Source organism: Anomaloglossus baeobatrachus, chromosome 1 (genome assembly GCF_048569485.1).
Source record: "Anomaloglossus baeobatrachus isolate aAnoBae1 chromosome 1, aAnoBae1.hap1, whole genome shotgun sequence".
Taxonomy (NCBI): domain Eukaryota; kingdom Metazoa; phylum Chordata; class Amphibia; order Anura; family Aromobatidae; genus Anomaloglossus; species Anomaloglossus baeobatrachus.
The window spans coordinates 378,507,249-378,532,430 of record NC_134353.1 but is presented as its reverse complement, the minus strand read 5'-3'; the positions used below and the strand labels follow the sequence as shown (position 1 = coordinate 378,532,430).

At 47.4% G+C, this 25,182-nt stretch overlaps 1 protein-coding gene across 1 annotated transcript in view; it reads left to right on the top strand.

Moving 5' to 3' along the window:
- Positions 1 to 25,182, top strand: part of TIMM44 (translocase of inner mitochondrial membrane 44) — a 128,059-nt gene that overhangs the window by 92,758 nt on the left and 10,119 nt on the right. The window contains exons 9-11 of the mRNA XM_075352509.1: positions 15,690 to 15,814; positions 21,843 to 21,893; positions 24,766 to 24,855. Coding sequence (XP_075208624.1) covers positions 15,690 to 15,814; positions 21,843 to 21,893; positions 24,766 to 24,855 — 266 coding nt within the window. The remainder of the gene's footprint in view (positions 1 to 15,689; positions 15,815 to 21,842; positions 21,894 to 24,765; positions 24,856 to 25,182) is intronic.

Here is a 25,182-nt window from a genome sequence, read left to right as displayed (position 1 = left end):
GCAAAATGCAATAACAGGTGATCAAAACGTAGCATCTGCGCAAAAATAGTATCATTAAAAATGTTGGCTCGAGTTGCAAAAAATAAGCCGTCACTGAGCCACAAATCCCAAAAAATTAGAACGGTACGGGTTTCGGAAGATGGCACAATACGTACGCTACTTTTATTGGACAAGCTTGTTAATTTTTTTTTAACCCCTTAGATACAAGTAAACCCATACATGTTTGGTGTCTACAAACTCGCACCGACCTCAGGCATCACAACAACACATTACTTTTATCATATAGTGAACATTGTGAATAAAATATCCCAAAAACTATTGTGCGATCACTTTTTTTTGCAGTTTTTCCACACTTGAAATTTTTTAGCCGTTCTTCAGTACACTACATGGTAAAACTTATGGTTTTATTTAAAAGTACAACTCGTCCCGCAAAAAACAAGCCCTCATATGGCAAGATTGACAGAAAAATAATAAAAGTTATGGCTCTGGGAAGAAGGGGAGCAATAAAAAAAAAACTGAAAGTGCCCAGGGGCTGAAGGGGTTAAACCCGTTCACACCCCCTTTTTCCTTTGTGGCTCCGACTGCTGCTGTCAATCACTAATGGCAGCATTTATGGTGCACAATCTTGTCTCGGTGACACAAATTCAGGGTGCTGATGGTTTGTAAAGCCCCTAGGCTCCTAAGAACATTGTGATTTCTCGTATATACTGAATTTCTGTAGTAGAAAAGGAAGTGTAAAGTAAAAAAAAAATCAAATTACCCCTCCTTTTTTCCAGTCAAAAACAAAGCAGTAAAAAATCTGCATCTTTGTACAGCCACTTCCATAAAAAAATCTCATAAATGAAAATATAAAATTAGTTAACGGATTTGGTAAACTTTGTGAAGATACTGTATGTCCAAATTGCTGTTTTTAGGTCACTACAACTCCCACAAAAAAGCAATAAAAAGGGATTTAAGACATCCAGAGTTTGCAATAACGCCTGTACAAGCATCACAGACCTCTTTGCAGGCTGTGTAATGCTTTAAACAAAACTTGTGTAGTGCTACACATGAGACTTCTCCTGCACTCGGGCACAAGCTGTTTTTTATATCAAACCGCCTGATGCATCGCAAGAGGAAAGACTTTCCTCTGCTGCCTGACTAAGCACTACTAGGCCTGGCGCCTCTTTCGCTTCTTCTACTTTACGATGTTCACAGAAGACCAGGGCTTGGGACAAGGGACATAGAAAAAGAGGGCATACCATGCAGGAATAGAGAAATGCTGGCCAATGCATGCTTCCTCATCTGACTGATGAGCGTGTTCACTGCCAATGATTGTCCTTCTGCCTGGCGCCCAATGGTGAGTGTTTATATGCTTAGGGATCCCAATTGCACACTAGGAGCAGAATAGTGAATGCTGCCCAGCATGGCTTTTTAATGTGCTGGGTGCATCCTCCACTGACCTCTTTATCAAACAACCTCTGCTTCTTGGGGTCAAAGAATAGAAGGTGGGAGAGGGATGTAACTTACAGCAAAGGAAGCTGTTATTAGTCCTGTCTGTGCTATGTTCTCTTCGTAGAGATTTCTGCAATTCCTTTTCAGCTGATCTCTGATCACCTGAGAGAGCAACAAATCTCCTGAGAGAGTGAACGATATGTAGGATCTGCCCAGTAAGGAGCCTACCTGACACAGGGAAAAAGTATTTACTTGCTTACTGAAATTTATTTAATACTTTGTACAAAAGCCTTTGTTAGTGATGACTACTTGTATGGAGAAACTAGTTTCTTCGGCGCTCCATTGGGAGACCCAGACGATTGGGTGTATAGCTACTGCCTCCGGAGGCCACACAAAGCATTACACTAAAAAGTGTAAGGCCCCTCCCCTTCTGGCTATACACCCCCCGTGGGATCACGGGCTGCTCAGTTTTCAAGCTTTGTGCGAAGGAGGTCAGACATCCACGCATAGCTCCACTGTTTAGTCAGCAGTAGCTGCTGACTATATCGGATGGAAGAAAAGAGGGCCCATGCTAAAGGGCCCCCAGCATGCTCCCTTCTCACCCCACTCTTGTTGGCGGTGTTTGTTAAGGTTGAGGTACCCATTGCGGGTACGGAGGCTGGAGCCCACATGCTGTTTTCCTTCCCCATCCCCCTGAGGGCTCTGGTGAAGTGGGATCTTACCGGCCTCCGGGCTCTGAGGCCGGGCTCCATCCACAGACCCGGAGATCCTGCTGGATACGGAGCTGGGTACCGTCAGGGACAAGGCCCTGCAACATTCAGGTACTCTGTGTCCCCGTACAGACAGGCACAGACACACTCCAGCGTTGCTGGGTGTTCTAGTGCGCCGAGGACAGTAGCGCTGCGCGCTTGGGTTATACTCACTGCAGCTTAGCTGAGTGAGTTTATGTGTGGGGAACTACCGCGCCGGCCGCCCCCGGAGACTGCGGCGCGGCTGTGACTTGTGGTGCGCCGGGGACTTCGCGCCGACCGTGCTTTTACGACGGCAGCGCTTATAAATCTAGTCCCCGGCTTCTGCGGCCTAGTTACGTTTCGTTCCCGCCCCCAGCCCTGTCAGTCAGGGAAGGGGAGAGACGCTGTACAATAGTCAGCGCCGAGGGCTGGAGTCTTATTTACATACTCCAGCCCTCTCACTGGGCACAGTGGGACGCCAGTTTCCCGCTCTTTGTCTGCAGCACGCCCACGGCCCGCCCCTCTTCACAGGACGCCGGCAGCCATTCCTGCACGCAGTCTGAGCTGGAGAACGGACATAGCCCTGGGAGACCCAGACAGGGGATTCTGGCGACCACACACCCGCTGTTAAGCGGGCGGTAAGCAGCACCTAGGTGCTGACCCCACTAGTGCCACAGTGTCGTTTTGTGTACTTTTGTCTGTACCTATATATTGCACTGTACGGTCGCTTCTTGGCTTATACCCCTATATTGCTCTGAGGAGACAACAGCATGTCATCCGCAAAAAGCAAGGGTGCCAAGGCACAGGCTTTATATGCTGCCTGTACCGCATGTGGGGCTGATCTACCGGCAGGTTCCACTGACCCCCATTGTGTGCAATGTTCGGTCCCTGTGCCACTTCGTCAGCCGGAGGCTATGCTAGTAGTGGCCCAGGCAGAGACGCCTGTGAACCCTGCCCCGGTGACGGGGACAGAGTTTGCAGTTTTTGCTGATAAGATGTCTGTGACTATGACAAAAATTCTAGAAACTTTGCAGTCCAGGCCGGTCACTCAGACCATGGGCACTGTTGATTCAATGTTCCCCGGTCCCCCTCAGTTGGAACTAATCCGTGCTCCAAGGGGGTCCCAGGCATCACAGGCTGAAGGCTCTGACTCGGACGACAGTCCCAGGCAGCCTAAGCGAGCTCGCTGGGAGAGACCTTCGGCGTCATCACGCTGGTCAGGGTCTCAGCGAGAGGATTCTCTGTATGATGAGACAGAGCGAGGTGATCAGGAGTCTAATCCTGAGACCGCTCTCAACCTGGATACCCCTGATGGTGACGCCATGGTGAATGATCTTATAGCGGCCATCAATAGACTGCTGGATATTTCTCCTCCAGCGGAGGAGGCAGCAGCACAGCAGGAGAAATTCCATTTCAGGTATCCCAAGCGTAAATTGAGTACTTTTCTGGACCACTCTGACTTCAGAGAAGCAGTCCAGAAACACCATGCTTATCCAGATAAGCGTTTCTCCAGACGTCTTAAGGATACCCGTTATCCCTTTCCCCCTGACGTGGTCAAACGCTGGACCCAGTGTCCAAAGGTGGACCCCCCAATCTCCAGGCTTGCGGCTAGATCCATAGTTGCAGTGGAAGATGGGGCTTCACTTAAAGATGCCAATGACAGACAGATGGACCTTTGGTTGAAATCTGTCTATGAAGCTATCGGCGCGTCGTTTGCTCCAGCATTCGCAGCCGTGTGGGCACTCCAAGCTATTTCAGCTGGTCTGGCGCAGGTGGACTCTGTCATACGTCCATCAGTGCCGCACGTGGCGTCCTTGACCTCGCAAATGTCTGCGTTTGCGACTTACGCTATCAATGCGGTCTTGGACTCTACCAGCCGTACATCAATGGCGTCCGCCAACTCTGTGGTTTTACGCAGAGCCTTATGGTTAAAGGAATGGAAAGCAGATTCTGCTTCCAAAAAATGCTTAACCAGTTTGCCATTATCTCAAGACAGACTGTTTGGTGAGCAATTGGCTGAAATCATTAAACAGTCCAAGGGTAAGGACTCTTCCTTACCCCAGCCCAGATCAAGCAAACCTCAACAGTGGAGGGGACAGTCGAGGTTTCGGTCCTTTCGAGGCTCGGGCAGGGCCCAATTCTCCTCGTCCAAAAGGACTCAGAAGGAGCAGAGGAGCTCAGATTCCTGGCGGGCTCACTCACGCCCAAAGAAAGCAGCCGGAGGAACCGCTTCCAAGCCGGCTGCCTCATGACTTTCGGCCTCCTCGCTCCGCATCCTTGGTCGGTGGCAGGCTCTCCCGCTTTTGCGACATTTGGCTGCCACAGGTCAAAGACCGGTGGGTAACAGACATTTTGTCTCACGGGTACCGGATAGAGTTCAGTTCTCGTCCTCCGCCTCGGTTCTTCAGAACTTCCCCCCATCCCGGCCGAGCCGATGCTCTTCTGCAGGCGGTGCGCTCTCTAAGGGCAGAAGGAGTGGTGATCCCTGTTCCTCTTCAGGAACGAGGTCACGGTTTTTACTCCAATCTGTTTGTGGTGCCAAAAAAGGACGGCTCTTTCCGTCCTGTTCTGGACCTAAAACTGCTCAACAAGCACGTGAAAACCAGGCGGTTCCGGATGGAATCTCTCCGCTCCGTCATTGCCTCGCTGTCTCAAGGAGATTTCCTAGCATCAATAGACATCAAAGATGCTTATCTCCACGTGCCGATTGCTCCAGAGCACCAGCGTTTTCTACGCTTCGTTATAGGAGACGAACACCTTCAGTTCGTAGCCCTGCCATTTGGTCTGGCAACAGCCCCACGGGTTTTCACCAAGGTCATGGCAGCAGTGGTAGCAGTCTTGCACTCTCAGGGACACTCGGTGATCCCTTACTTGGACGATCTACTTGTCAAGGCACCCTCTCAAGAGGCATGCCTACACAGCCTGAACGTTGCGCTGGAGACTCTCCAGACTTTCGGGTGGATCATCAACTTTTCAAAGTCAAATCTGTCACCGACCCAATCACTAACATATCTTGGCATGGAGTTTCATACTCTCTCAGCGATAGTGAAGCTTCCGATGGACAAGCAGCGTTCACTACAGACAGGGGTGCACTCTCTCCTTCAAGGCCAGTCGCACCCCTTAAGACGCCTCATGCACTTCCTGGGGAAGATGGTGGCAGCAATGGAGGCAGTCCCGTTTGCGCAGTTTCATCTGCGCCCACTTCAATGGGACATTCTCCGCCAATGGGACGGGAAGTCGACGTCCTTAGACAGGAAAGTCTCCCTTTCCCAGACGGCCAAGGACTCTCTTCAATGGTGGCTTCTTCCCACCTCATTATCACAAGGAAGGTCCTTCCTACCCCCATCCTAGGCGGTGGTCACGACAGACGCGAGTCTGTCAGGGTGGGGAGCAGTTTTTCTCCACCACAGGGCTCAGGGTACGTGGACTCAGCAGGAGTCCACCCTTCAGATCAATGTTCTGGAAATCAGGGCAGTGTATCTTGCCCTACAAGCCTTCCAGCAGTGGCTGGAAGGAAAGCAGATCCGAATTCAGTCGGACAACTCCACAGCGGTGGCATACATCAACCACCAAGGCGGGACACGCAGTCGGCAAGCCTTCCAGGAAGTCCGGCGGATTCTGATGTGGGTGGAAGCCACGGCCTCCACCATATCCGCAGTTCACATCCCCGGCGTAGAAAACTGGGAAGCAGACTTCCTCAGTCGCCAGGGTATGGACGCAGGGGAATGGTCCCTTCACCCGGACGTGTTTCAGGAAATCTGTCGCCGCTGGGGAAGGCCGGACGTCGACCTAATGGCGTCCCGGCACAACAACAAGGTCCCAACTTTCATGGCACGGTCTCGCGATCACAGAGCTCTGGCGGCAGACGCCTTAGTGCAAGATTGGTCGCAGTTCCAGCTGCCCTATGTGTTTCCCCCTCTGGCACTCTTGCCCAGAGTGCTACGCAAGATCAGGTCCGATTGCCGCCGCGTCTTGCTCGTCGCCCCAGACTGGCCGAGGAGGTCGTGGTATCCGGATCTGTGGCATCTCACGGTCGGCCAACCGTGGGCGCTACCAGACCGGCCAGACTTACTGTCACAAGGGCCGTTTTTTCCATCTGAATTCTACGGCCCTGAACCTGACTGTGTGGCCATTGAGTCCTGGATACTAGCATCTTCAGGATTATCTCAAGGGGTCGTGGCCACCATGAGACAGGCTAGGAAGCCCACGTCTGCTAAGATCTACCACAGAACGTGGAAGATTTTCTTATCCTGGTGCTCGGCACAGGGAGTGTCCCCCTGGCCATTTGCATTGCCTACTTTTCTTTCCTTCCTGCAATCTGGTTTGGAAAAAGGCTTATCGCTCGGCTCCCTTAAAGGGCAAGTCTCAGCGCTATCGGTATTTTTTCAAAAGCGCCTAGCACGACTTCCTCAGGTACGCACGTTCCTGCAGGGGGTTTGTCACATCGTCCCTCCGTACAAACGGCCATTAGATCCATGGGATCTGAACAGGGTACTAGTTGCTCTCCAGAAGCCGCCCTTCGAGCCTCTGAGGGATGTTTCACTTTCTCGACTCTCACAGAAAGTGGCCTTTCTGGTAGCGGTCACGTCTCTTCGGAGGGTATCCGAGCTGGCAGCGCTGTCATCCAAAGCTCCCTTCCTGGTTTTTCACCAGGACAAGGTAGTGCTGCGCCCGATTCAGGAGTTTCTCCCTAAGGTGGTATCCTCTTTTCATCTCAATCAGGATATCTCCTTACCTTCCTTTTGTCCTCATCCAGTTCATCGGTATGAAAAGGATTTGCATTTGTTGGATCTGGTGAGAGCACTCAGAATCTACATTTCCCGCACGGCGCCCCTGCGCCGCTCGGATGCACTCTTTGTCCTTGTCGCTGGTAAGCGCAAAGGATCGCAGGCTTCCAAATCCACCCTGGCTCGATGGATCAAGGAACCAATTCTTGAAGCCTACCGTTCTGCTGGGCTTCCGGTTCCATCAGGGCTGAAGGCCCATTCTACCAGAGCCGTGGGTGCGTCCTGGGCATTACGACACCAGGCTACGGCTCAACAGGTGTGCCAGGCAGCTACCTGGTCGAGTCTGCACACTTTCACCAAACATTATCAGGTGCATACCTACGCTTCGGCGGACGCCAGCCTAGGTAGAAGAGTCCTGCAGGCGGCGGTTGCCTCCTCGTAGGGGAGGGCTGTTTTGCAGCTCTAACTTGAGGTATTAATTTACCCACCCAGGGACTGCTTTTGGACGTCCCAATCGTCTGGGTCTCCCAATGGAGCGCCGAAGAAGAAGGGAATTTTGTTACTTACCGTAAATTCCTTTTCTTCTAGCTCCAATTGGGAGACCCAGCACCCGCCCTGTTTCCTTCGGGATTTTTGGTTTTTTCGGGTACACATGTTGTTCATGTTGAACGGTTTCAGTTCTCCGATGTTACTTCGGATTGAATTTGTTTAAACCAGTTATTGGCTTTCCTCCTTCTTGCTTTAGCACTAAAACTGAGCAGCCCGTGATCCCACGGGGGGTGTATAGCCAGAAGGGGAGGGGCCTTACACTTTTTAGTGTAATGCTTTGTGTGGCCTCCGGAGGCAGTAGCTATACACCCAATCGTCTGGGTCTCCCAATTGGAGCTAGAAGAAAAGGAATTTACTGTAAGTAACAAAATTCCCTTCTTCATGCATTGCTCAGGTGTGTTTTTGGACCATTCTTCCACACACACTCTTCAAATCCTGAAGGTTTTATGGGCTCCTTCTATGAACTCTGAGCTTTAGTTCCTTCCATACGTTTTCTATTGGATTCAGGTCAGGTGATTAGCTAGGCCATTCTAGCATTTTATGTTCTTTCTCTGAAATCAATTGACAGTTTCCTTGGCTGTGTGTTTGGGATCATTGTCTTACTGAAATGTCCAACCTCAATTAATTTTCGGCTTCCTGGTAGATGGCAGCAGATTTCTATCCAGAATATCTCGATACATTTGTCCATTCATCCTTCACTCTGTGAAGTTTGCTAGTGCCGTATACTGAAAAACAGCCCCACACCATGATGTTCCCACTTCCATACTTGACTGTTGGTATGGTGTTTATGGGGTGATATGTGCATTACTTACTGTGTTCTTTGAAAAAAATTGTACTTGCTGATTCCAGGCCTTTCTGTAGCTCTCCAGAGGTGGTTCTTGGTTATTGGACAACTCTTCTGATAATTCCTTTCACTCCTCTATTTGAAATCTTTGTTGTGGCTAGTCTATTGTGAAAAGATGTCCTTTCCACTTTAGGATTATGGTCACAGCAGTGGTCATCTTCTGGGGCAGCTTTGGGCTGCTATTTTTAGGCTGGGAAAGGCTTAATAACAATGTACCTTCCCAGCTAAATAATATCAGCTCACAGCTATCTGCTTTACCTTTTGCTGGTTACCAAAAATAGAGAGGACCCAACATTTTTTTTAAATTATTTGAGTTAAACCAGGCTAAACACCCTTTAGTGCCACATGAAAGGCACTAAAGGCTTCAAGTTCATAATATATAGGGGAGGTTGGTACATTACAGCCGCAGTCTTGTAGTGGGATGAAAATGAGAGGTAAAGTTTTCACTGGAAGAATGCCTAAAATAAGCACAAATTAATTTTTGCTCATCCTACACCTCAAAAAGCTCAAGGTGCCAATAAATGATACAAGACTGTCAGGAAAGAAAACAATAACAAGCCCTCATATAAATCATAAATAAAATTATTCCTGGTCTTGCATTGCGGTGGCACAAAAGGCTTTCCTTAGTCAACATAAGTATCACTGCATTTGTTCTAATCTGTTACTGATATGTCATACATCGTATGTAACCTAAAATTGTGCCATGGAAAATAAAACTTATTGTGCAAAAAAAACATCATTATGTGCCTTTGTCAGCAAAAAAAGAAAATTCTGCAACCTTAGAGTCAAGAAAGGCTGTGTCCTTAAAGAGGTAAAAGTTTAGACTTGGTTTAAAGAACATTTTACTCAATCGCCTGTTTTTGACTACAAAGGTAGGCAATCTATAGTAAGACTCGGGAACCAAAGAAATCCTATTGTCTGTGTTCATGCTGTCTTTTTATTCGTTTTTGGGTGTTTTTGGGTTTTTTTAAGTAGAAAACACCTTGGGGGGGAAAAAATTCCCAAAAGAATGGACATAATTATTTCTATGCAAAAAAAACGACTTCCCGTTCATATGGTCAGGATTTTCCTTTAACCCCTTCAGCCCCAAGCCTATTTTGACCCTAAAGACCAGGCCATTTTTTGCAATTCTGACCAGTGTCACTTTATGAGGTTATAACTCTGGAACGCTTCAGCGGATCCCGGTGATTCTGAGATTGTTTTCTCGTGACATATTGGGCTTCATGTTGGTGGTAAATTTAGGCCGATATTTTTTGCATTTCTTTGTGAAAAAAACGGAAATTTCGCGAAAATTTTGAAAATTTTGTAATTTTCAAACTTTGAATTTTTATGCTCTAAAACCAACGAGACATATGACACAAAATAATTAATAAATAACATTTCCCACATGTCTATTTTACATCAGAACAATTTTGGGAAAAAAAAAAAAAAATTTAAGGAAGTTATAGGGGTTCAAAGTTTATGAGCAATTTCTCATTTTTACAACAAAATTTACAAAGCCACTTTTTCTAGGGACCACATCACATTTGAAGCAATTTTGAAAGGTTTACATGACACAAAACACCCAAAAGTGACACCATTCCAAAAACGGCACCCCTCAGGCTACTCAAAACCACATTCAAGAAGGTTATTAACCCTTCAGGTGCTTCACAGTAACTAAAGCAATGTGGAAAGAAAAAATGAACATTTTACTTTTTGCAACAAAAATGTTAATTTAGCCTCAAATATTGCATATTCACAAGGGTAGCAGGATTAAATGAACCCCCAAAATTTGTTGGGCAATTTCTACTGAACACGCAGATACCTCATATGTGGAGAAAAACCACTGTTTGGGCGCACGGCAGGACTCGGAAGGGAAGGAGCGCCATTTGACTTTTTTGAACAGAAAATTAGCTGGAATAGTTAGCCGCACCATGTTGCGTTTGGAGAGCCCCTGAGGTGCCGAAACAGTGGAGCTCCCCCACATGTGACCCCATTTTGGAAACTAGACCCCTCATGGAATTTATCTAGATGTTTATTGAGCACTTTGAGCCTCTGGGGGCTTCACAAAAGTTAATAGAGTTGAGCTGTGAAAATAAAAAAAAAATTTTTACCACAAAATTGTTACTTCAACCAGGTAGCTTTTTTTTTCACAAGGGTATCAGGAAAAATTGCACCATAAAATGTATTGTGCAATTTCTCCTGAGTACACAGACACCTCATATGTGGTGGAAATAAAATGTATGGGCGCACAGCAGGGCTCGGAAGGCAAGGAGCGTCATTTGACGTTTCAAACGCAAAATTGTGTGGGATAATTAGCGTATTCCATGTTGCGTTTGGAGACCCCCTGAGTTGCCGAAACAGTAGAGCTCCCCCACATGTGACCCCATTTTGGAAACTAGACCCCTCATGGAATTTATCTAGATGTTTATTGAGCACTTTGAGCCTCTGGGGGCTTCACAAAAGTTAATAGAGTTGAGCCGTGAAAATAAAAAAAAACTTTTTTACCACAAAATTGTTACTTCAACCAGGTAGCTTTTTTTTTCACAAGGGTATCAGGAAAAATTGCACCATAAAATGTATTGTGCAATTTCTCCTGAGTACGCAGATACCTCATATGTGGTGGAACTCAAATGTTTGGGCACACAGCAGGGCTCAGAAGGCAAGGAGCGTCATTTGACTTTTCAAACGCAAAATTGTCTGGGATAATTAGCGTATTCCATGCTGTTTGGAGACCCCCTGAGGTGCCGAAACAGTGGAGCTCCCCCACATGTGACCCCATTTTGGAAACTAAACCCCATGGCATAGAAAAAAAAAACAATGGAAGATGGGGGGGGGGGCGGCAGATGGGGCGGCAGCAGATGGGGGGGCAGCGGCATATAAAGGGAGCATCTGTGATTGTGAGACGGCGGCTGGGATAGGGTGGGGGCGGATGGGAGAGGGCGCAGTGGATGCAGGAGCGGCAGAGGATGGGGGGAGGGGGCGGGTGGGGGGGATGGGTGGGAAGGGGAGTGGGAGGTGAGATTGGGGATAGTTACCCTACAGGATGGATCTAGGCAGCTGGATCACAGGGGATGAAGGAGGCAGCAGATCGGGGAGGGTGAGAGGTGGGGGAGGGAGCGCAGCGCAGATCACGGAGGAGACAGGTGAGCAGAGCACAGATCACGGAGGAGACAGGTGAGCAGAGCATAGATCACGGGGGTGAGAGGTGAGGGAGAGCGGACAGCAGATCACGGGGGTGACAGGTGAGGGAGCACAGATCACGGGGTGACAGGTGAGGGAGCACAGATCACGGGGGTGAGAGGTGAGAGAGCGCAGATCACGGGGGTGAGAGGTGGAGGGAGAGTGGACAGCAGATCACGGCGGTGACAGGGGAGGGAGCGCACATCACGGCGGTGACGGGAGGGAGCGCACATCACGGCGGTGACAGGGGAGGGAGCGCACATCACGGCGGTGACAGGGGAGGGAGCGCACATCACGGCGGTGACAGGGGAGGGAGCGCACATCACGGCGGTGACAGGGGAGGGAGCGCACATCACGGCGGTGACAGGGGAGGGAGCGCACATCACGGCGGTGACAGGGGAGGGAGCGCACATCACGGCGGTGACAGGGGAGGGAGCGCACATCACGGCGGTGACAGGGGAGGGAGCGCACATCACGGCGGTGACAGGGGAGGGAGCGCACATCACGGGGGTGACAGGGGAGGGAGCGCACATCACGGCGGTGACAGGGGAGGGAGCGCACATCACGGCGGTGACAGGGGAGGGGGCGGGTAGCTGACCACGGGGGTGAGAGGTGGGGGGAGCGTGCAGCACATCACGTAGGGGAGGGGGCGAGCAGCACATCACGTAGGGGAGGGGGCGAGCAGCACATCACGGAGGGGAGGGGGCGAGCAGCACATCACGGAGGGGAGGGGGCGAGCAGCACATCACGGAGGGGAGGGGGCGAGCAGCACATCACGGAGGGGAGGGGGCGAGCAGCACATCACGGAGGGGAGGGGGCGAGCAGCACATCACGGAGGGGAGGGGGCGAGCAGCACATCACGGAGGGGAGGGGGCGAGCAGCACATCACGGAGGGGAGGGGGCGAGCAGCACATCACGGAGGGGAGGGGGCGAGCAGCACATCACGGAGGGGAGGGGGCGAGCAGCACATCACGGAGGGGAGGGGGCGAGCAGCACATCACGGAGGGGAGGGGGCGAGCAGCACATCACGGAGGGGAGGGGGCGAGCAGCACATCACGGAGGGGAGGGGGCGAGCAGCACATCACGGAGGGGAGGGGGCGAGCAGCACATCACGGAGGGGAGGGGGCGAGCAGCACATCACGGAGGGGAGGGGGCGAGCAGCACATCACGGAGGGGAGGGGGCGAGCAGCACATCACGGAGGGGAGGGGGCGAGCAGCACATCACGGAGGGGAGGGGGCGAGCAGCACATCACGGAGGGGAGGGGGCGAGCAGCACATCACGGAGGGGAGGGGGCGAGCAGCACATCACGGATGGGAGGGGAGGGGGCGAGCAGCACATCACGGATGGGAGGGGAGGGGGCGAGCAGCACATCAGAGGGGAGGGGAGGGGGCGAGCAGCACATCACGAAGGGGAGGGGGCGAGCAGCACATCACGGAGGGGAGGGGGCGAGCAGCACATCACGGAGGGGAGGGGGCGAGCAGCACATCACGGAGGGGAGGGGGCGAGCAGCACATCACGGAGGGGAGGGGAGGGGGCGAGCAGCACATCACAGAGGGGAGGGGAGGGGGCGAGCAGCACATCACGGAGGGGAGGGGAGGGGGCGAGCAGCACATCACGGAGGGGAGGGGAGGGGGCGAGCAGCACATCACGGAGGGGAGGGGAGGGGGCGAGCAGCACATCACGGAGGGGAGAGGAGGGAGCGAGCAGCACATCACGGAGGGGAGGGGAGGGGGCGAGCAGCACATCACGGAGGGGAGGGGAGGGGGCGAGCAGCACATCACGGAGGGGAGGGGAGGGGGCGAGCAGCACATCACGGAGGGGAGGGGAGGGAGCGAGCAGCACATCACGGAGGGGAGGGGAGGGGGCGAGCAGCACATCACGGAGGGGAGGGGAGGGGGCGAGCAGCACATCACGGAGGGGAGGGGAGGGGGCGAGCAGCACATCACGGAGGGGAGGGGAGGGGGCGAGCAGCACATCACGGAGGGGAGGGGGCGAGCAGCACATCACGGAGGGGAGGGGAGGGAGCGAGCAGCACATCACGGAGGGGAGGGGAGGGGGCGAGCAGCACATCACGGAGGGGAGGGGAGGGGGCGAGCAGCACATCACGGAGGGGAGGGGGCGGGCACCGATCACGAGGGGGAGGGGCCGGGCAGCAGATCGGAGGGAGCGGTGGCATTATGACAGATGGAGGAAGACAGGGTGCACGATCCCTGTCCTCCTCCATCTGTCATAGTGCCACCGCTCCCTCCGATCTGCTGCACGGAGGTGAGGGGCCGGGCAGCAGATTGGGGGGAGCGGTGGCACTGTGGCAGATGGAGGGCGGCAGCGGATCGGGAGGTGTGGGGGTGAGGGTGCGGGTAGGAGATCGGGGAGACAGGTGGCAGATCGCGGAGGGCAGCGGCGGCGGCGGATCGGGACGCTTTTCGTACAGTGCAATGGCAGCGCGGCAACTTCCGGGTCCCATGCTCCGGTCTCATAACAGCATGGGACCGGAGCTTGTCGCCCTGCCATTGCACTGTGTACAGTCACTCACTGTGCTCAGTGTGCTGGCGTGCTGCAGGGACAAGTGAAGCTGATGGGGGCGGTCACCGGCAACAGGTCCACTGTGATTGGAGAAATCGGTCACAAGGCCGATCTCTCCAATCAGAGCATTGGAGCTGGGGGAGGGTGAACCAGTGAGGTCACCCAGCTCCAGCCAATGGCCAGTGCTACAGCTGCACTGGCCAGGGCTGGATTTCAATGTTTCAGTCATTTTAAATGGCTGGAACATTACAGTGGCTGTGATTGGTTGAGCGGCGTTCGTCAGCCAATCACAGCCTCCGTAGGTCCGGGGAGGAGGCACCACTCCTCCTGAGGTCAGGTACAGGTCCCCTCCTCCCCGAATCTGCGGTTTTTGTTAACATATTGCAGTCACCAGAGGCTCCGGTGCCGCGATTCCGCCATGACGGAAAGATCCGTCCTTGGTCGTTAAGGCCCAGGGCACAAGGACGGATCTTTCCGTCCATGGTCGTGAAGGGGTTAAATGCTTAGGTATCGAAAAGGCGCCAGTTATTCTCCTGATGTATTCCACTAGGAAGACATTCAGTACTTTTATAATAGAAGACAATGGGAAGGCTTAGACGCCCACGCACTTTTTTGTATTTTTGTGGGGGGGGGGGGTTTGTTTTTTGGATTTGTTTGCACCTATTTTTAATGTTTGTTTATGGATATCGGAATATCATCTCGGAATACTTGGGGGGATGAAGCACTTTAAAAACTACCTAACAGACGCTAGCAAAAGAATGTTTAAAGGGAACCTGTCAGGTCCCATATGCGTTCTGACCTACAAGCAGGGTGATGTGTGACCTAGTAACCCCTTCCTACCCATCCCTGTGTTGTGATATGAATGTATGAAAAACGTTTTATAACTTACATGTTCCCTATGTAAATGAGCAGAGGGTCTAGTCCCCTGGGCGTCGCATCGCCTATTGGGCGTTTGCATTCTTTCCGTGGTATCACGCCCCTGTGGGTGTGATACTATGGGTTTACATGAGTGACGTCACCATCATCTACTTGAGATCCTGCGCGCTTGCCATTCCCGCAGCCTTGTCTGTCAGCCGGGTATTTGCTTGTCATCTTCAGACACACACTTCATGCTCAGAAGACTCCTGCAGTTCCGACCGTGCGCATCTAAATATGAGAAGCAAGCACCGGCTGACAGACAAAGCTGCAGGAATGGCAAGTGCGCAGGATCTCATGGAGATGGAGACGTCACTCATGTAAACCCATGGTATCAAGCCCACAGGGGCAAGATACCACGGAAAGCATGCAAACGTCCATGGGGGCGATGCGACGCTCAGGGAACTAGAGCCCCTGATCATTTACATAGGGAACATGTAAGTAATAAAACGTTTTTTTAAATATTCTCATTACGCACTATTACAACAGAGGGATGGGTAGGAAGTGGTTACTACCGTAGAACACACATCACCCTGCTTGTAGGTTAGAACACATAAATTACCTGACAGGTTCCCTTTAAGTTAACACCGAAAAGGGCAGATTCCTAAAGGGTTATCTGTTTGAAAACTGATGTTTTTGAGTGCCGGAAAAAGATGTAGTGTGAATATACCCTTAGATGTACACAAGGTGCCCTAACCATGAGTCCCCAGTAGATGCCATCAGAATGTGTACATTATATGTAGGTGTCTGTATGTTTGTGGGTTTAGTGTAAAATAATTCAATCCCTTTTTCTCATTATCCAGGGGGAATGTTTTCCAAAACTGAAATGTCAGAGGTTTTAACAGAAATTGTAAAGGTTGATCCCAGCTTTGATAGGGATGCCTTCCTGAAAATGTGTGAGAAGGACATCATTCCAAACATCCTGGAGGTAACATGCGTTCTGTCTTCTAAAGGTTTTCATTATTTAGAGCTGTTCAATAGTACAATTGTAATTGTGTATCATTTTTCTTTGCGCTCTTGTAATCAGCGTTCAGATGAGGCTAGTAAGTGTATGGATCCATACACTCTGGTGAGAGGGGTGAATGAACCCATAGGCTTACTACTGTAGTGTGTCTGTACACCGCTCTGTGGGTTCACTGCTTACAAGAGCCATGCACTTTAGAGCAATGATGTGAGCAATCATTGGGGATCTCAGGTCCCAGACCCTCAAAGATCGGCAGCAGTCTGCAACGTCTGTTATATATATTTCTAACAACGTAAAATGACTGTTACGCTTTTAATACTTAGCATAAGATAATACCGTATCACTTTAGCATTGGCCTAAAATGTCCTCAAATGAACACTGGATTTGAAATATACTTAAAGGGAACCAAACATCAGGATTTTGGTATATAAGCTGCAGCCAGTGCAGTACTGGCACTATCAGGCACATTGTGTACATACCATTAGTGGGCAGCTCGAGTGTTTAAACTGTGAAATCGATGTTTATGAAGTTTGAAAATTCATCATCTTTTTGATTGACGTGTGCACCTCTACAGATAATATCCGGAAGGGTTATGCACATTACTTCCCCCAGCACACACCCCCGCCGCCTGTTCCTCCCTCTCTGGCTGTATGTAAATTTCTCTATTCAGAAACACGCCATTGGAGTTGGCGCCTGCGCATAGCGCTTATCTCCGGCGCCGTGTTTCTGAAGCTCGCATTACCTAGTCTTTTGCATTAGAGGGCGGCGCATGCGCCCTCGCTTTTTCAGATCTCATTGTGACCGCGGGAGCGCGCGCAGTCACAACAGGACTGGAGAAGAGACCAGCTGATCTTACCCCGATTAGCTGCAGCTACGATATCGTCTGCTGCAGCTAATCGGTAAGATCAGCTGTTCTCTAGTCCTGTTGTGACTGCGCACGCTCCCGCGGTCACAACAAGATCTGAAGAAGTGAGGGCGCATGCGCCACACTCTCATGCACAAGGCTAGGTAATGCGGGCTTCAGAAACATGGCGCCAGAGATAAGCGCTATGCGCAGGCGTCAACTCCGATGCCGTGTTTCTGAATAGAGAAATTTGCATACAGCCAGAGAGAGGGAGGAACAGGGGGCGGGAATTATGTGCATAACCCACCCGGATATTATCTGGAGAGGTGCACACGTCGATCAAAAAGTGGATGAATTTTCAAACTTCATAACCTTGGATTTCACAGTTTAAACATCCGAGCTGCCCACTAATGGTATGTACACAATGTGCCTGATAGTGCCAGTATAGCACTGACTTTATCTTATATACCAAAATCCTGATGTTTGGTTCCCTTTAAAGGAATTGTGTCATTAGATTTTTGTGTCTAAAGGGGTAGTCCTATGGCAAAAGTAAATTAATTCTAAAATCCTGTCTATTTGATGCTGTAATCTAAGCTATTTTCTAATATACTTCCCCACCGTTCCCTAACTACACTAACTGCTATTCTATTTTTTTCTGCTCCCGTCTGATAATGGTTTGTTTGAGAATCACAGTGCATGCTGGGATACTCAAGTATGTTCATTGGGCATCGTCTGTGGTAGTGACCACAGCCTGTTTCACCTCCCTAAAACGAAGTGTCATCATGACGTTTGTTTCAGAAGCTGCTCTGTCCCTGCTATGTTCCTTCTCTGTGACCCTCCTTGTGCTGTGCACGGTGCGATCTGAACAGTGACCGCACCTGCTCTGTTGGCGGCTCAGATAAGTAATCTGCTGGTAACAGAGCGGCGTCTATGCCTGGCATGCAGGAGACTAGCACAGTGAACTGCATGCCGGGTATAGACACCGCTCTGTTGTATGCAGATTTTTTGGAAGAGCTTAGCAGATAACAGCGGATTGTGTGCACTGTGCAGATCACTTAATGAGGCACATAGCTATTCCTGAAACAAGTGTCAATGATGACGCTTCGATTCAGGGAGGATCAGGGGCTTTGACAGTGATCGCAGCCTCTGCCCCTTCCCTGAAATGAAGCATCATCAGTGATGCTCGTTTCAGAGGTTGCTCTATCCCTCTGATGTGTCCCTGTGCTGTGCAGTGTGCAATCCGCACCTACCCGTGGTTGTTCAAGGCAGATGATGGCTGAGTATCACAGCCCTTGTTTGCGAGCCTGCATTTTTGCTGTCAAAGTCAGGGAGGCGGCATAATGTACATGGTACTTCATATGTTTTTAAAGGGAATCTGTCACCAGGTTTTCGCTACCTAATCTGAGAGCAGCATAATGTAGAAACAGAGACCCTGGTTCCAGTGATGTCACTTACTGGCTTGCTTAGTGTAGTTTTGATTAAAATCACTGATTAATCAGCAGTAGATTATCATTAGAGGACTACCAGTGCTGCTAGGTAGTCCAGCATATTCATGAGCTCTGTATAACTACTAGATCTGCAACAGAGAAAACATTGATTTTATCAAAAGGACAGCAAACAGCTCAATGACACATCGCTGGAATCAGGGTCTCTGTCTCTACATTATTATGCTTTCAGATGGGGGACCAAACACCTGGTGACAAATTCCCGTTAAGGTGTTGAATGTACTTTTTTCACACTCTTCATAATTTTTGTCCATGTTTTTTTTTCCGCCTTATCACAGTTTGTGAAAAATAAGTTTGAATTTCTGGAATTTTTATTCTGGCAACTGAGGTTATTTTAGACTCTAGCGTACTCTTGTTTCATGAATTCCATATTCACGCTAGCAGCAATAGATGGACACAGACCCTGTATAATGTTCATTGTGAAGGGAGCGGCGGAATGATTAGCTGTGACATCACCTATAATGAGTGGTGGATCCTATGTTATCAGCTGTGTATAGAGGTGCGACTTGTCATATACAGAAGGAGGTGGGCTGTGAGATCACCTATGAGTGGTGGATCCTGAGTTGTCAACTATAGAGATGTTACTTGTCATTATACAGGAGGAGGAGGTCAGCTGTCACATCACCTATGAGTGATGGATCCTGAGTTGTTACTTGTCATTATACAGGAGGAGGAGGTCAGCTGTGACATTACCTATAATGAGTGATGGATCCTGAGTTGTTACCTATATATAGAATTGTTACTTGTCACTATACAGGAGGAGGAGGTGAGCTGTGACATCACCTGAGTGATGAATCCTGAGTTGTCCTCTATATATAGAGTTGTTACTTGTCATTATACAGAAGGAGGAGGTGAGCTGTGACATCACCTATGAGTGGTGGATCCTGAGTTGTCAACTATAGAGATGTTACTTGTCATTATACAGGAGGAGGAGGTGAGCTGTGACATCACCTATAATGATTAATGAATCCTGAGTTGTCCTCTATATATAGAGTTGTTACTTGTCATTATACGGAGGAGGAGGTGAGCTGTGACATCACCTATAATGAGTGGTCCTGAGTTAACACCTCTATATACAGCTAAGTCATTGTAATCCTGCCTCATAATCAGCGACTGCTGAAAACTGTTCCTGAAAGGACAAGAAGTACAAGTCTAGAACAGCCCAAGGGATTTCTACAATAGGTCATTTTCTGATGACCCATTCATCCATTTAAGGCAGCTTTGCCTGGTGTCGAGTGCTATCCTTCCTGGGGCTATTAAGTACAGATGGGACGATGCCGGTCTGTATGACTGTGGTCAGCATGTTCACATAGAAAGCGGTTTGTGTAGCCAAAGAAACCCCTTGACAGTAAATTATAGCTATTCTTGTACATATTATAGGTGAAGTGTGAAATCCAGGCATTTTGCAGAAAGTCTAGGATATTTTAAGCAATGGATAAAATTAGTTAATTTCACTCTTGCATTATTTTGCAAGAATTACATGAGATGAAAAACAAGTTGATTTTAGATTCCTTATTTTGCATGGTTACAGTTTTCTAGTATATACTGTACCCAAAATGCTGATTTCCCAACTTTAACCCTCATTTACATGTTCCAACGCTAAACCATATTGTTATTGTTACTGTTCAAACCCTAACAAACAAATAACATTATCTCAGCACAGGAGGTTTTTTAACACATCCAATTGTGGAACTTATTATTACTACAAGATATACTGATTAATATGAACTTTCTTCTTGGGAAAAACTCTTTAATGCATAAGTCCTAGCTCTAATCCTAATGGGAATATTCCTCAACCATTAACCCAATTCACATTTCCTAGCTTAATGCACATTTCCCAACCTTAACCCATATTTCTCAACCCTTTTAAAGGAGTTTTCCACCTTTTGGGCACTTAATTTTTTTTTTTTTCCAATGCATGAATTTGCGGCTAACAATTTCTTCAATTGGACTATATTATTTACGGCTGCGAATGAGTGAGTTATTTGTGCTTCTTCGGCCTGTCTGATGGGAGAGCTTATAACTTCTTTACTTGTCTTTTTCTGACCTGCTCTAAGCTGACCTATAACCACAAACGAGATCAAATTTAATTCCTTCAGGACCTTTGATGTGCATTAAGTCAAAGGTCGTGTCCCTGACTTTGATGCGGGCTAGCACGCTGAGCCCGCATCTCTCCTGGCAAATGATGGCTGATTGAATCAGCCATTATTTTCCTTTAACAGCCACGGACAGAGCTGTTAACCAGTAAAATGCCAGTGTCAGTCTCCAACAGCGGAATTTATCACGTGGGGTCATCATTCTACATGACTTTTGAAGCGTCTGTGACGTGATCGCAGTTTGCCATTACAGCCAGAGGTCTGCTGAAGACCACTGTGCCGGTAATTCTAATTCTCCTATGAAAGCCAGCATTTATAGGAGATGGTGATTTTGACTGTACTGTACATAGCAGTACTGATTTCCTGCAATAAAAAGTCATAACCCCAAAATGGTATTGGTAAAAACATCAGCTCGGGTGCACAATATAAGACCTGACACCGCCCCATAACTTGAAAATTGAAGGTGTTACGGGTCTCGGAATATGGTGACAAAAGCAAATTATTATAATTCATTTTTACAAATTCCCCCCCCCCCCCCCAAAAAAAAAAAAATTCCCTACTTTTAAATAAAAAAAATAAATCTATACATTTGGTATCTACGTAATCATACTGACCTGGAGCATCATAGTATATAGTGAACATGGTAACTAAAAAAAAAAGACAAACCTAAGATGTTATTCAAAAGTACAACTCCTCCCATAAAAGACTTTTTATGGCTATATTGACAGAAAAATAAAAAAGTTATGCCTCCTGGAAGAAGAGGGAGAATAAAAACAGAAAAGGGAATAAATATGCACAAAAGCAAAGAGCCTGGTAAAGGCATAGGGTGTAAAATGTATAATGAAATTCAATTGTTGGCATAACTTAGCACTACATACATGTATTTAAGGCCCCTTTCACACATCAGTTTTTTGCCATCAGTCACAAGCCGTCAAATTTTAAAAAAAACGGATCCAGAGACTGAAGCCGCTGGATCCGTTTTGTTTTCATCGACTTGTATTAGTGACGGATTGCGACTGATGGCATCATGTTTTATCCATCGTTCGACGAATCCGTCGAAAAATGTTTGTCCGACGGCCAAAGTAACGTTTTTCTGTGTACGCCAAAAAAACGGACATTGATGGATCTGTCGCCGTTCGTCGTTTGGTAGAATGGAGGCCCATGGGCGCAGGATCCGTCATCACCCGTCAAATGACGGATTCCGTTTTTTTTTAATTGACCATGCTCCAATTTATTATTTAGCCCCCAGCTAGTCGGATCTGTCGAAAAACTGATCCGTCGCATCAGTTTAGCCACAATCTGCGACGGATCCGTCGAGAAAACTGATTGTGACTGAAGGCAAAAAACTGATGTGTGAAAGGGGCCTAAGTTAAAAATAGCAATAAACCTGCCTCTGCCCGAATGCCATACCATTTCAGAGAAGAATATCAAACAGGCATGTTTTCATTCATGCTGCTCTTGCTTTAGGCAGCATGAATCAGGTGACAGATTTACCTTTTAAATTGTATATAAATTGTTTTTTGGTTTTTTTTTTTCTTGTTTTTTAGGCTATTGTAAGAGGTGAGCTTGATGTTCTCAAGGACTGGTGCTACGAAGCGGTGAGTTTGTATTTCTTTTGTGGTTGCTTTTCAGTCTCTGTATTACATAAGTAATACCATAACATTTATGGTAGTATGTACAGTATGTGTATATTATATATATACGCTCAAATGAATTGCATGTATATATTGCAGTGGATTTCTTTCCATAAATGCGTCATTGCGTTGCAGTCTGTGCAATGTACATGGCACCCCTTTAAAGCCATGCGTCTTAAGACTTTCCACTATTTGTATACGTGCGTTTCAGAGCACGATCGCAGTACTGTGCGGTCATAACAGCCATCGATATTAGGACACTGCTAAGGAACACTAAAATAATTTCTACTTTTGTTACTGGATGCCATGCTAGATGGCGACTGTGGCATCTTTGATGTGTGAAACCAGGAGAGGTCTGTCTCTGTCAGCCTATCACTGCCCAGCAGTGGAAACACAGATCATTAGGCTGCCATTAGCTGTACTAGATGAAAAATGTATTTTGGAAGGAGATAATAATAAAAAAAATAATATAAAATACAAAGAAAATTATTTAGCTTCAAAGCTCTAAAAACATTTAGTATTTGATGTTAATAAATATTTAATTTTTGTTCCCACAACAAACCTGTGTATCTGTTTACTAGCAGTGTATTGTGATCCTGCAGTCATAGTCATCCTCTTCTGTTCCATTCATATTACTATTATACGTTTAGTAAGTTAGCGAGAACTAGGAGAGCTGGATAGTGATATGACTGCAGGGTCAGACTGGACTTTTATCTTGGGATGTTTTTGATCTGATCTTGCATTGTGGAAAGTTGATTAAGTAGTAAGGGATTCATCTTACCACTGTCAATGACAACCGTCAGAATCCACTGTCCAACACAGAATTACAATCTGTTACCAAAGTATTTCTTCTCTTTTTGTATACAGTCCCTGACAGAAGTTCTGTCGCTTATCCCTGTTATGTAAATAAAAGCTTATAACCTGACTTTAAATTCATCCATTGGTTTGATAAATTACTCTTTTGAAAGCTGAAACACTCCTAAATTTGGTTTAGGTTATGAAAATAAAGTTGCTGAAATATTGATCATTTAATGAACACAGAAAGGTCAGATTTTGGCAAGACAAAAGTTTTGTCGCCCACAGAAAGTAATGGGAAATTCAAACAAATAATTAACTTCTATTACAAAGATATGTTGCATAACATTGGTGAATGAAGTTGTGGTGCTATTAGAGCCATATTTAATATTTTGTGTAACTTCCATGAGCTTGAAGGACTGCATCCATGCGGTTCAACAATGATTCATACAATTTATTGATGAAGTCATCAGGAATAGCAAAGAATGCAGTCTTACATGCCTCCCAGAGTTCATCTAGATTCCTTGGTTTTGTCTTCAAAGCTTCCTCTTTCATCCTACCCCAAACATGCTCAATGATGTTCATGTCTGGTGTGTGGGCTGGCCAGTCCTTGAGCACCTTGATCTTCTTCGCCAGGAGGAACCTTGTTGTAGAGATGGATGTATAAGATGGAGCACCATCCTGCTGCAGAATTTGACCTCTTTTATGATTGGGAATGTAAGAGGTAGCTAATACTTCTTGATATTTTAGGCTATTGATATTGCCTTCCACCTTGCAAATGTTTTGCACACCCCCATACTAAATGTAACCCCAGATCATGATCTTTCCACCACCAAACGTAAATGTTTTCTGGGTGTATTTTGGAACTATACGTGCTCCAGTAGGTCTCCTGCAGCATTTTCGGCAGCTGTGGTGTAATTCAACTGAAGAGTCATCAGAGAAATCCACCTTCTGCCACTTTTCCAGCGTCCATCTGTTTAGCAAGCTGTGGGACTTGGCAAATGTCACGTTTTTTTAATTGCCTTTTGTTTAGTGCTGGCTTCTGGACACTGATTCGGCCATGGAGGCGATTTCGAGACAGAATCCTACAAACTGTTCTAGTTGACACAGGGACTTGAGGTGACCAGGCCTGTTGGAGCTCTGCTGCAGTGGAAGAGGGTCTGGCTTTGGATTTTCTAACCAACAAACGTTCCTCCTGAGCAGTTGTCTTGCGGGTTTTGCTGGACCTGGGCTTGTCAAAAACATCTCCAGTCTCTTCAAATATTTTATTCATTCTTTGTAAATGATGCAGAGACACATTAAAGGTGCCAGCCACCTCTGCAGTGGATCTGGTCTTCAGCCTCTTGATAATCAAGGCTTTGGTTGCAGGGTGGATTTTTGGCATGTTGTCAGAGGTCAAGTTGCAGTTCAAGTGAAGGTCTGGGGTGCTGGGTTTCTTTTTATACACACCCACTAATTAACCGATCATTTAGTGAGCACAGGTGAGGATGTAACCTAGGATTGGGTACATTATATGACAAGGCAACAAAACATTTGTCTTGCCAAAATATGACCTTTCTGTGTTCATTAAATGATCAATATTTCAGCTTTGCAGCAACTTTATTTTCATAATCTAAACCAAATTTGGGAGGGCTTCAGTTTTCAAGAGTAATTTATAAAACCAATGGATGAATTTAAAGTCAGGTTATAAGCTTTTATTTACATAACATGGATAAGCGACAGTACTCCTGTCAGGGAGTGTATATTTTATTATATACAGTACTCTTGTAATATGCAGTTTATACAACAGTATTGTATGTATTGATACCCCCGTCTGACATTATTTTTCTTGCAGACTTTCATCCTTGCATTGTTCCCCACTTATTTTAAACATATTCTTTTTAATTCTATACCAATAAAATAAAATTATTTACTGATAGCAGTTTTATATAGTGTTCATGACATCCTATTTAAGAAATATTCAGTGATAATTTATGCATCACACCAATGCATTTGTACAGTGTTCTATTACAATCTGATATACTTTTTTTGTTTTCTTTAGACATATAGTCAGCTAGCTCACCCCATTCAGCAAGCAAAAGCAATGGGGCTTCGGTTTCATTCAAGGGTTTTGGACATTGACAATATTGATGTAAGTATATAATGTACAGTATATGTGGCATGTTATAGACCTGTGTATTAACAGCCAAAAACGATCACCTTTTGGGGCCAATTTAGTTTGTTTTGGGTTTTTTTTTCATGTATTTGGAGCTAAAAATCATTTTTGGAGTTGGATCTTATTAAATATGTTGCTCTTTTTTTTTACATTTGTATAGGCTTTTCCCGCTGCACATTCAACTTGATGTGGTCATAAATTGTCTGACAGGAGCTCAGAAGAAGAAAGATAAGAGTTAGAAATTTTTGTCAGACTTTTAGAATGAGCTCACTAATGGTTTCTCGATTAACTCATTCTGCAGCC